At 37.0% G+C, this 13,078-nt stretch overlaps 1 protein-coding gene across 1 annotated transcript; it reads right to left on the bottom strand.

The window, feature by feature from the left end:
* Positions 1 to 685: 685 nt before the first annotated feature.
* On the bottom strand, positions 686 to 3,210 carry LOC115231727 (N-alpha-acetyltransferase daf-31-like). The gene is given in 3 exon segments (XM_029801683.1): positions 686 to 937; positions 940 to 1,161; positions 2,932 to 3,210. Coding segments are annotated over 3 exon segments (753 nt in total).
* Positions 3,211 to 13,078: the final 9,868 nt, after the last annotated feature.

Here is a 13,078-nt window from a genome sequence, read left to right on the forward strand (position 1 = left end):
CATTCAGCAAGCTCCAGTCAAGATAAAAAAGTGAAGCAGTATTTGGCTAGACGGCGGGTAGACTAAGTAATGATTACTAGAAAATGACTGCATATTTAGACTATCTTGATATAGCCATTAAAAACTTTTTAAAGACTAATTTATTGATTTTGAAGTCTTTCTCATCTTTTCTCTTGGATTTCAAAGCCGTAATTGTTTAAACCGAGAATTTATTATCCAAAGTTTAAAAAATGTAGTCAGTTTTTGTTTTTGCATGAAAATTTTAAATATTATTTGCACGAGTTATGTACTGAATAATCGTTTTTTATTCGAGCTATTGTGTGATGTGTTCGTTTCATATTTACAATTAAGTGCTCTGTATGAATAATTTTTCAGTAGTCTAGGAATTTCTACTTTTTTAAAAGCAATAAATTTAGTTCAAAATCGAGGTTTTCATTTAAAAAATATTTATTTTTAGTAGAGATACTAAAAATGTTTCAAAAACTTGAATATTCAATAACCGATTTGTTTTACTATTTCGGCAACTTTTGTGATCTAGAAAAGTGACAACCCAAAACAATTTTATTTTAATTATCGTTTCTAATCATATTTTAGAAAAACCATTGACAATTAAATCATAACTACCAAAAACTACTGACATTATACAAAATATCGTTGAGTTCAAAACCAAATAGAATCAATCAAGTTAAGCATTATTAAGGAAAGGCCGAACAGGTCTGGACATGGCATAGGCATCTTCCCCGTCTGCGTAGTATTTGGGCTCCACATTGGTCACACTAAAACCAAGACTGTTGTTATAGAGATTGTAGGCAGGACGATTGGATATGCGGACATGCAAGGTCACCTTCTCTGCTCCAAAACACTCGTCCATTGCCTGGCAGGCCAATTCCATCAGTTTCCTGGCAATTCCGTACTTTCGGTATGTCCGCTTTACAGCCTGGGAATGTTTAAATGCACTACCAGGGAGGTGATATGTCCGTGGGGTGCCTGGACAGCCTCCTCTTCCATTTTGGCCAAGACATATCCCACGATTTGATTCCCTGATTCAGCAACGTAGGAGATTTGTGGCCATGAAAGAAGATGGTAGGAGTAGTATTTAAGTTGGTAGTTCTCGGGGAGGCACAAAAGATTACAATGCTGCATTTTTATTAAATCTTCCACCTTTTTTCTATGTGTTTATGACAAGGTTCAAACCTTAGCTCGCCGGATTGCAATCATAACAAAAACACACCTGCAACGTTTATTTATTTATATTATTATCCTTTTAATTTTTTATAACCAAAATGTCCCTCGGTCTAACCTCAGGATGTGTCCAAAAAGTCTCCAGCAAGAGCTAATAATCTCGCAACTTATTGGCGTACAGTCACACTTATTGTATAGTCTACTCTGTGAGATCCTGGATGGCCAGGAAATTCCAGATATGTTTTTTAGATGATTCATGTAAAACGAGTCGAGCCTCCCCAATTCCTCATTTGTTGTTCTCCATGTCCCAGAGTTGTATAAGAGGATTGGTTTGATAAATGTGTTGTATAGCATTATTCTTTGTTTTTTGTTATTCCCTTTCCGTTATGGCCATAGGTTTTTCAGCCTGTTTAATGCCGCGTTTGGCAACATTTTTCCTCATATGATATCCCCACTGTCTCCTAATAGAGAGCCGAGTTTATTAGTGTTTCTCTATTTCTCTTCGACTGGGTTATTCATTCATATTATTTCTGTCCATTCTGTTTTTTCCCTGTTCACGTAGAGAAATTATTACCAAATATATCTGGTGAATTCTTTTGGTTGGGGTCATTCTGAGTGGGAAATCATGCCGATTTTAGAACACATAAGTTAATTATGTCTAGTTTGAAATCTCATTGTTGATTAAACTTTATTTCGTTGTCTCTACAAAATAAAATCATTACATGTGTGATACATTAGTTTGATCTATTGATTAGCGTCGACTTTATTTATTTTATTTATTTATTAGGACCAAAAACACTGTCATACTCATAATTAACTATTTCAGGTGATCCCAGTCTCTTTTAAAAACCTTCGCATCTTTTCTCTGTATTCTACAGCGCATTGTCTAGGACAGGGGTGAAATTCCAATAATTTCAATAATTCAATTTGAAATTCCAATGGCGCATTCTCAATCGAAACAGTATGTGGTACTGCAGTTAATTGAAGTTTGAGTTCAATTTTTTTAGTTTCGTTAAATCGCTCTTCAAATTGTTTCAAAATATAATCGAATATAGTATTAAATGTATTTGGTGTAAGATCGTCATAATTAATTATTTTGTCATCAATGAGATTTTTGACTTTTTGAAAATGAAATAATTCATTTTTTATGTGAATCTTCAGTAGGCGGCATTTATCCATAAAATCGTTAATTTTTTTATACATTCGGCAAATTGTTTGGTCTTCACCTTGCAAAGATATATTCAAATTATTGATATATGTGAGTACATCAACCGGAAATGCTAAGTCAATTAAGAATTTTTTTTAATCCAAAAGACACTCTTTTTGCTTTGATGAGTAAAAGTTTGATATTTCTTTTCGTAAATCAAGCACACGACATGTTGTTTCACCTTGTGAAGCCATCGAACTTGTGCATGGTATAAAATGTCTTCAGCAGATATTTCGAAACTGTCTATGTCTCAATGCATTGTTTCGGATATATATAATAATCTGTTTTACTTCATTAAGTGTATCTTCAAATTTTTTCATTTGTGAACAAAGTGCTTGTTGGTGAATAATACAATGTACACCAATAACTGATTTATTGTTATACTCTTCTGAGACATATTCAGTTAGGCGTGCAACAAATCCTTGTTTTCTACCCAACATTGCTGGTGCGCCATCTGTGCATATTCCTCTTAGACATGTCATGTCCAATTTGAATTCCAAACAACATTGTTTAACTATTTAAAATATATCTTGACCCCGTACATTTCCAGGTAGTGACTTCATGGATAGAAAATTCTCATGTATTTCAAAATCGAAGGATAGAGTACGAATAAATATGATCAGCTGAGCAGAATCACATATATCATTCGACTCATCAATGGCAAGTGAAAATAATGTAGTTTGAGAATTTAATTTTTGTAGGAGTGATAGATTAAGATGCTCGGCAATATGAAACTGTCGGCGCTGAATTGTGTCACGTGAAAGTGGAATTGCTTCAAAGTTATGCTCCTTGTCGGGATCAATGCATTTAACTGATTCCATGATACATCTTTTCACAAGTTTTCAGTCTAAAAAAGGTTTTCCAGCAGATCCAAGGATATGAGCAACTCGAAAGGATGCTTCAACTCTTGCATTTGCCACATTTAAAAGTTTTTAAACATTTTTTTTGTTGTCTTAATTTGTATTTCAAATTTTCGACGGAATCTTTTCTTGAACACTTGGACTTGACAACTGGGTGGTCTAAATGTCTTTGAAAATGTTGTTTAGCATTGTCCCGTTTAATAGTTTTCACAATCTCATGGCACAATAAGCATTGCATGCTATTGTTGTCTGTTTCGACTACGAAGTATTCACTTTCCCAGTTGATATTAAATTTTCTTTTTTCTTCATTAAAAGAACGTCGTCTTTTAACAGGTAATGACATAAATAAATTAAGCCGTTTATGATAATTCGCTAGAAAGTTTACAATCTCCATTTGAATATTGTCAATTTTTTTTGATATTTGTATATGCTAGATTGATTCCCATACTGTTAATCCGTTACCAATTGTCGGTTTAATGTATTGGGTGTATAGAGATTCTAATCCGTAAGTTCCTTTGGCATCTTTAAGTTTCCAAGAAATGCTTTAAGAAAGTTTAGTTTCTTACTGCATTTTGTCAACACGTTTTCCGTATGGGGAGTAGAGGTTAGAAAGGTGTCAAAGGTGATCCCTAGTATTTTTAGAGTTTTATTTTGAGGAATTGATTTCCCTTTCATGGTCACATTTATCGACAAATTCCCCAGTCTTTTGTTAGTTGTGAAAAAAATTAGCTCAGACTTTTCCGGGCTTGCTTTCAACAGATCGCCATTGAGACATATACACATGTTATTTATATTTTTCTGTAATCTTCTTGTAGCTTTGCTGACACATATTATATCATCCCTCGATGCAACGATTATATAATCCGCATATAATAGTAAAATGTCATTCTTTTTTTCAAGAAGAGGCATATCATTTAACATTAGGTTGAATAATAAAGGGGATAGGGGGAACCTTGTGGCACTCCATTCGGGGGATAGGGGGAAATCCTCAATTTATAAATGTACTAAGTCTCACAAATAACGATTTTAACTATTATAAAACCTTCTTATACCAAAATTTAAAGTTTATCAATGACAATTTAAATTCTTTGGGACTATTGGTTTGTATTTTTAAATCAGCTTTCATGGGAATTAATTTGAAAATGTTAGCAGGTAAAAGAGTGCGTGTTAAAAACATAGTTGGATTATTAAAAATATAATAAATATACTAGTTGTAGCCTTGATGTATTAAAGTTCTTTGAACTGCCGATTTAAGTAAAATAAATGCGGTTTTTCTTAGCCTATAAATACGATTTTACGAAAGATTATTAATGTCGGCACAGAAGAATTGTGAATGCATGAGGATTCCATGTATTTGTGTAAAACAAGAATGCTCCCGTACTGAGTTTGAATTTATCTTGCCCAGGGGAAAAAACGACTGACAATGTATCGTCCTGTCAACAAAATGAAACACAACCGACTAGATATAGTGATTTCAATAATCAAAGTTATTCGACTGGGTCGAATGATTTAAATAATTTCCAAAATTTGTATTCTCAGCAATCGAACCAGAATTTTCAACAACAGTCAAATCAAGCTTGGCAAAGAAAGCAAATTCGTTTATTATTTAAAATTATTTTAAGGTGTCATTGACTATTCAGACTTAACCGAAAAGGATTTTAGCGAAGCATTCTTACCAAGTTTGGATTACAAAGTTGAAGAGAAACCAAATTCTCTTTGTAAGACCTTTTATAGTAAAAAATGTAAAAAAGGTTAGTTTTTATCAGTTTTAAATTATATTTAGATAAGAAAGATGACCCGGGTAAATTTAATGATATTAATTAAACATATTTAGATGATCTTCCGACTTTCAGCCTTGATTGGCTTCTTGATGAATAATGGCTGTTTCTTCTTTGCTTTCTTTTCCTAATAAATGCTTTGACCTTTAATTAGTATTTACTTTGATGATTATATAATCTTGAATTTGGTGATCTTAATAATAAAATGGTATGGTGTGTGTCTGTCTGTCTGTGTGTACACACCAACTTCAAATTGGCAAAGTACAGATAAATTGTCAAAATCTTTCCCCCTTATAATTAGCCAATAATGGGGAACAAGCTTAAAATCATGAACTCCTCCAAGAATCTTCCACCCTACGATGTCCTCGACTTACATGATGAGGTCCTTGAAACCTTCCCCCCAAAAAAAAATTAAAAAAAATTTTCTGCATTTTGGTTAAAATGAACAACTACGATGTCCTCGACTTGCATGATGAGGTCCTTAAAACCTTCCCCCCAAAAAAAATTAAAAAAAATTTTCTGCATTTTGGTTAAAATGAACAACTACGATGTCCTCGACTTACATGATGAGGTCCTTGAAACCTTCCCCCCAAAAAAAAATTAAAAAAAAATTTTCTGCATTTTGGTTAAAATGAACAACTACGATGTCCTCGACTTGCATGATGAGGTCCTTAAAACCTTCCCCCCAAAAAAATTAAAAAAAAATTTCTGCATTTTGGTTAAAATGAACAACTACGATGTTCTCGACTTACATGATGAGGTCCTTAAAACCTTCCCGCCAAAAAATCAAAAAATTATTTTCTGCATTTGATTAAAATGAACAACGTTAATGTCCTCGACATTCATGATGAGGTCCATTAAAACCTTCGAGGCAAAAATCTCACGTATTAAGAATATCCTTGATGAAAACGACAGCGAGAATATTAACAATGATGAACTCCCAATTATTCGCGATAAAGAAATTCAATTCATCCTATGATTTTCTCTTTAAAATTAAATGAATATATCATTATCTACCATGAATCAAAATTAAAGCTATTATCATATTTGACTTTGACAGAATGTGCAATTACAGATTGCACGACCTTGAATAGAGTGTGCAATTAACAGATTTTGAAAAACACTTTGATAGTTGAAACCAATAAAGCTAATTAAGATTAAGTGTCGTGGCTGCACCTCGGATTGCAAGCGAGTTACCTCGCAAGATTGCGATCGATATCCTCTGGTACAGCCAGCCGATTTGGCGGTGGTCCTTCGTGCACTTGTGGATGCACTTCCCGATTTCGGACAGGAGCGACACTCCGGCCGTCCCTATCACTCCACTTGTCTCCACAGCAATCGGGACAAAGTGGTAATTTGGTGGGAGAGAGGCGTATTTCTTCCGCTTCGTCTCCTCAGCCCGACGGGAAGCGAAGCCGGGGGAGGACGCAGACTGAGCAACGGTCCCGGGGGCAAAGGTGTCCGCGCAGGTAACGTCCCAAACGAGATATTTCCCCTCCGAGAATGGAAAGACCGTCATTCCGTCTGGACGCTTGCCGTCGCCACGGTCGAGGCCGGCAGGCTCTAGAACAGAAGGGAAGCCTGCGGCATTGAGGGCCTGTTTGACGACGTAGTTCAGGCCAGTGTGTCTCGGGATACGCCCGGTGCTTAAGCGGCACGAAAGGGGGTGGAGACCATCGGGGCCAATCATGTGGCCGCACTTGCACCGGTGAGGGTGGCAGAGGGGAATTCCCAGACGAAGACAGGTCCCGATTCGAGTCGATTCATCATCCAAGAGGAGGCCAGCGGTGGACAGAGGGATGGCTTTCAACCAGTCTCCAGAATGCGGGTGACAGGCTGCATTCAACGAGGCGAGTTTAACTTGATCGGCGCTTCCTTTAAGGGACTTTACCACTTCTTTGCAGCGGATGGAGTCCCAACTCCTCTGCAAGTGATCCTCCACGGGGAAGGAAAGACCTGAGGCGGTCCAGGCAGCGAGGGCAGAAGAAAATTCAGCCAGTTCAAAACGTTCAGGGGAGCGAAAAAGAACAGAACTGACAAAATTTCTTGATGCCGAGAGCGAAGATAGGTAGCATGGGATAGAAATGTATTTGCACGAGCGGATACCGATGCCTCCGAAACGGAGGGGTAACATTGCGCGGGTAAGTTGGTCCCCGCCAAAGTCAACATTAAGAAGCTTCCCAACTGACTTCCAGATTACGGAGTCCAGGACGGACAAGAGATCTGGTTCCCGAAAGCATGGAGACGAGCGGAATAAGTAGGTTAGGCGGGGGATGAATAGGTAATTCTTTATAAGGAATAGCCCGACATGTGCGCCCAGTTGGGAGATACGCTCCAGTGTTTGAGCCAGCTGGCGTTTTTTACACTCGATGGCAGCGGAAATACCTCGACCAGAGATTGGTGAACCAAGGATGACCAGATCATCAGGGTCTGTCGCAGAGAGACCGACAACTTTCTCGGACAGGGACGTGAAGGCAGGATAAAATAAAGAATGATCGAGGGAGAGCAGGGTAAATTCCGACTTGGAGCCATTAAGGGATAAGCCAATTTGGCTAAAACCCGAAATAACATCAGCAACGTCGTTATGAATATTTTCGAGCGAGCCACCTAAGGTGACGTCGTCGAGATACCAGAAATTTAGCGGGCACGAAAGCCTTTGAGCAATATGGTCCACTGCGAGGGCAAATAGGAGAGGCCCCAATGGGTCCCCTTGCTGAACCCCAGACGCTGAGGACAACAGATTTTTTCCAAAAAGAAGATTCGAGGAACGCGCATAAGATAGATGGACAATTGGGTAGAGTGCCGGGCAGCGGGTGTGCACAACTTCCAGGATGTGGTCTCTGCGAACACTGTTAAAAGCGTTGCGCACGTCCAGCTTAACAAGATATGGAATTTTTGGGTTGCCATTGATGACCAACTCCCTCATCCCATGGGCAGAAGCCTCACAAGCACCGCTAACACCGACACCGAACTGATGTGGCAGCAGCTGAGAGCTCAAATCAGGGAGGACAACACTGAGGATAATTTTTGCAGAGAGCCTCCTGAATGTGTTTCCCACAGCGATGGGTCTGATGCCCCCATCACTTTTATTAAGTGCCGTCAGGTTGGCCGAGAACAGTAGATCGCGTGCAAAAGATGGGATATTTCCAGAGACAATTCTGCTGCACAAGGATGCAATCGAGGACAGGAGGCGTGCACCAGATTCCCCTGTCATGGGCGCGACAAGATCCTTTAGGTGTATCGGCTTTAGGCCATCTACTCCCCCGCTACTGCTCGGTGGAAATGATCCAAGGCAGGCTAACACGTCACTGGGAGAAACAATTCGTTCGGATTTGGCAATGTGAAGGGGTTCACGGATATCAGGTGGAGCGGGAGGATGTTTCAACTGGAGTGAATTCAGAACGGAATCAGTATGCGGGGCAATGGATGCTGTGGATGAAATCAGGCGAACAGCCGCTGAGACATCTCCCTGCATTAGTTTGCTGTTAACTGACCGGGCTAAGCGTACCCCTTCGTCTTGTTTAAGAGGCCCGCGAGATTTCGCGGTCGAGGGGCGATCCGGCGTGATACATGATAAGTCGAAGGGTGCCTTTATGAACGAACTGCAGCGGTCTTTAATCTGCTGAGCGGCCGATGTCCTATTTACTGACTCCGTTTTACGAGGGGCAGCTCCCAGACAAACAGAAGGAAACGAAAATAGTTTGCACCAAGTTTCTGGAAGATTGCTTTTAAGGGACTGATCGATTATGTCGGATAGCGTATCAGCAACGCAGATTCGCGCAGATTTGGGAATTCTTGCAGGGATTACGCGGAAGCTTCGGGATTCGGAAAGAAGCGACAAAGAATTTTTCGGGCTGGATGGGCGCCGGGTGGGGAGAAGGCTTAGGGATCGACGTGTGTGGGAGGCATGAGGGGCACTTCCAAGAAAGGATTGACGCCGAATCACGTTTAGTGAGTTTAACACACGAGAGGTGCAAGAGGCAAGAGGCGCAGGAGCGACCCGTTTTGCGAGAATTAACAGATTTACAAGATAAACAAAATGACATGGGGATAGAGAGATATAAAGTAAGATGAGATAGGAAAGAAAAAATGAGATGATAGAGAATGGGTTAGATAGAACGAAAAAAGATTGAAAAGAAGTGATAAGAGAAAGAAAACAAAGAATGAAAAAGAAAATTGAAAGAGAGAATGAAATGAACAACAACAACAACAGCGTGCAACAACGTTGAAACCACATTAGCACAATCATTAACACAATTTACGACCAATTGACAGCGCAATCAGAAGAATTTGCGTAAAAATATTAACTATTTAGTTAAGTTTTTCGTAAAGATAGAATTTATTTTCGGTATGCCTCTTTTCCTAAACTTTTTTATTATTCAAAAATAATTTTTTCAATAGATAACCGAAGGAGGGAAGACGACTCTAAGAAAAGAAGTTTTTCGTAAAGATAGAATTTATTTTCTGTATGCCTCTTTTTTCCTAATATTTTTTATTATTCAAAAATAATTTTTTAAATAGATAACCGAAGGAGGAAAAACGAAGCTGAAGAAAAAACGGTCAGCTTAAGGTAATTAATTAAATCTTTTTTGTGTGTCGCTTTTTTGGCTGCTGCTACTCTGCCTGCCGCATCTCCGGCTGCCCCATCTCCGGCTGCCCCATTTCCGCCAGTGGTTTGTCTAATCAAGGTCACTAAGCTAAATCTCCGGACTATAAAGGCTCTTAAGCATTATCTTAATTGGCTGTTAAAAAAATTAGACAGGTTGTTGCCGTGGCGGCAGAGATTTTTTTATACTATTTTACAAATTTTTAAAGTTTTTTTTTGTTTTTTTTATTTGTTTGTTTTTAAATTATTTATTTTTATTTGTTTTTTTTATTTTTTTTGTTATTTTCTAAAAATTCAACCGGATTGAATTTTTAAACTCCTTAGATCCCTCTGGAATGCCGAATCATCTTTTAAAGTTAAAGATAGGCGTTCCAGTGGTTTTATTACGAAATCTTGCGCCACCTAAATTATGCAACGGAACGAGGTTAGTTATCAAAAATTTGATGGCTAACGTAATAGAGGCGACGACATTAACAGGTAAGTATAGAGGTGAGGATGTTTATATTCTACGAATTCCGATAATTTCTGATGAATCACCATTTAGATTTAAAAGGCTGCAATTTCCTTTGAGGATGAGTTTTGCAATGACAATAAACAAGGCCCAGGGACAGTCATTAAAGGTAGTTGGGTTATTTTTAGAGAGTGAGTGCTTTTCACATGGACAGCTGTATGTGGGATGCTCGAGGGTAGGCAGAAGAGAAAATTTATTCATATATGCCAAGGAAGGACGGACGACAAACATCGTTTATCAACAGGCGATAGAATAGGGTTACATTAAACCAGGTAGTTTTATACATCTACATAAACTTATAGTTGTTTGATGAAACAGGCCCTCCGCAGGAGCTAGGTCGCGGTGAGCGAAGCGAGCTGCCGAGCTAGTATAATATAAAATCGATTAGAGTAGATATTGTATTTAAAAATTAACTTGATTGAATTTGATGCATTTTTAAAATAACTCTATACCAGCAACGGAAAATAAATCAAAGTATTACAGAAGTACATTTTTACAGAGTTGAAGTCCAAAAAAACACTCAAAAAACAACCCTTTAACGAAATACGTGTCCTTTATTTGAATACAGCGGGGAATTGAGATTCCAGGTTATGTTTTCTTCAGTTATGCCGCTATAACTTCAAAAGCTAAAAAATTCCAAATCGTTATGATTTTTATTTCAAGCTAACTATCTCTCAAGATAAGCTTCATGATATAATTGCTGCTTTTTTTGAAATATAAAACTTTAGCTTTTATTTAGGGATAGAATCTATTGAAAATTCATGTAAATCGATTTAAAATCTATATCTAGATTATTCCCAGTCAGACAATTTGTTTCCAACTGCAAAGAGATTCAATTTCAAAATCAACCCAATTGACAAAAATTCAAGTTATTACAAAGCTATGAACAGGAGAAATATTTTATCGAATAATCGCGTTGAGATAGTTTTAAATATTTTAATTTAACAGATAAAAAATTTAAAAGGAAAAATATCGACTGTACTAATGACTACACTAAAATTCTTTAGTCTTTTATTAATAAATATAAAATCCCTATAAAATCTTTTTTGTGGTTTTAATAAAATGAAATTAATTCAAGTTAATCCTAGTTCAAGGTTAATGTAACAAACTGCCCATAGGTATCGTATGGGCCATGTGAAATATTAAGTTTGAATACTTAATGCCTCGTATTTAACCTTCTCAGTCGCTTACCATTAATTTTCGATGCTACCGCAAGCAGCGTAAATCGATTTAGCGCGATCGTTCTCAACCTGCTATCGACAGAACCGGTGACAGACGACAAAAAATTTAACGTTTCGAATGATGGCTATAAATTGATATTTACCGACATTGATGTTTACAGTAAATATGCAATCGATAAAACAGCTAAAAATAAATCTCCACTGTTTAAATTAAACGGATGAATAAAAAATGAACTTTCATAAATCAATTGAGTTTTAAGGACTTGCTTATAAGATGCGAATGTAGATTGATGGAATGGATTTTGTATTAGGGTTGTCATAAAAGGGACTCTTAAATACTTCCATGATGGATATGTTTCAATATTTCCTATTCCTGTTTTTAGTGTTGAAATAACATTTCCACGTGTTAAGTTCAGTTCCTGAGGAATAAGTGTCCGTATTGATAATTAGCTTACTTGTGACATACATGTAACTGTATGTACTTAGCTGCATTGAAAGACAAAAATATTCGACCTAAGATAGGTTTAAAAAATAAAGAGGTTAAGAGTTTGTCAAGACATTATCTAATCCAAACGCAAAATCTTGACAGAAAGTGTAGAAGTTAGGTTTTTCCTTGCTGAATTTGATTTGCTTCCAAGCACACTGAGCTATAAATTTACTGGGGTCCTTGAAGATGTCATATCTATGCGAGAGACATGCTTTTTCAAACAGTAAAATAGATTGCTTTTAATACTTTTTATGATAATTATGAATTTAAAGATTTTTTTATAACCAGAGAGATCCTATTATTCTTGTATGTTCATTAGTTTGAGTTCTTTTATAAAATTCAGAAATTATTTAAAAATTAAATTATGTTTTATTATGTATAATTCAATATGTTGATTTAAATAAAAAAATTTAAATATGATCGCACGTTAGTATGGTCAGTGACGAGTTGAAAATCTCTCCTGGATTCGTTTTCAGAGAACTAAGATCCCGTATAACCCAATAAAATGACCTTAGGTCTCCTTGGAACACCTCGACTCAGTCCTGGTGCAGCCGTCTACATGTCTGCTGTCCTGGAAGTCCTTTCGGAGTCAATAATTAAATCTGCAGGCAACTTTGCCATCGAAGCCAGCTCTGAATATATCACCCTCGATCACATCGTCGCCTCCATCAGAGCTGATCCTGACATGTTTCGATATTTCACCGAGAAAATTATTCCAAACTATTTTAAATGACATTATTAATATTTTTGTTATCTGGTTGGATTAGCTGTAGGTCTGCCTCTATTCTTACATCTGAGAGGGTAGACAGCCTTCTTAGTAAGGGCAGATGAGTAAGTTTAGATGTAGTAGTTAAGGTTTTTTATCAGATTTTGAGTTTAGTCATGTGTAAAATATTTTAATTGATTTGTTCAGCTCATTAAAAATGGCTATTTTTAGAAACACCTAAAATGTGCGTTTTAAAATGGGGCAAATTGCTTTATTAATTTTTGAGTAAAATTGATTTTTTGGGTGATAAACAAATCGAAATCGGTAAATTTCGTAAATATGATTTACTGGAAATGATTTTTCGATTGTAAAAAATTGACTTCAAATGTTAAAAAAATAACAAAAACGAAATATCAAAAAGTGTTAATTAAGTGAATTTATCATAACTTATTTAACTGATGATCCAGTTTCCCCTCACTATTGCTTGGGACACGTTCTGGAGGAGCCATCTCGTCTCCAGAGGATTGTGTGTTCTCAGGGTCTTGAGACGTCCAATACAC

Source organism: Octopus sinensis, unplaced genomic scaffold (genome assembly GCF_006345805.1).
Source record: "Octopus sinensis unplaced genomic scaffold, ASM634580v1 Contig18757, whole genome shotgun sequence".
NCBI lineage: Eukaryota > Metazoa > Mollusca > Cephalopoda > Octopoda > Octopodidae > Octopus > Octopus sinensis.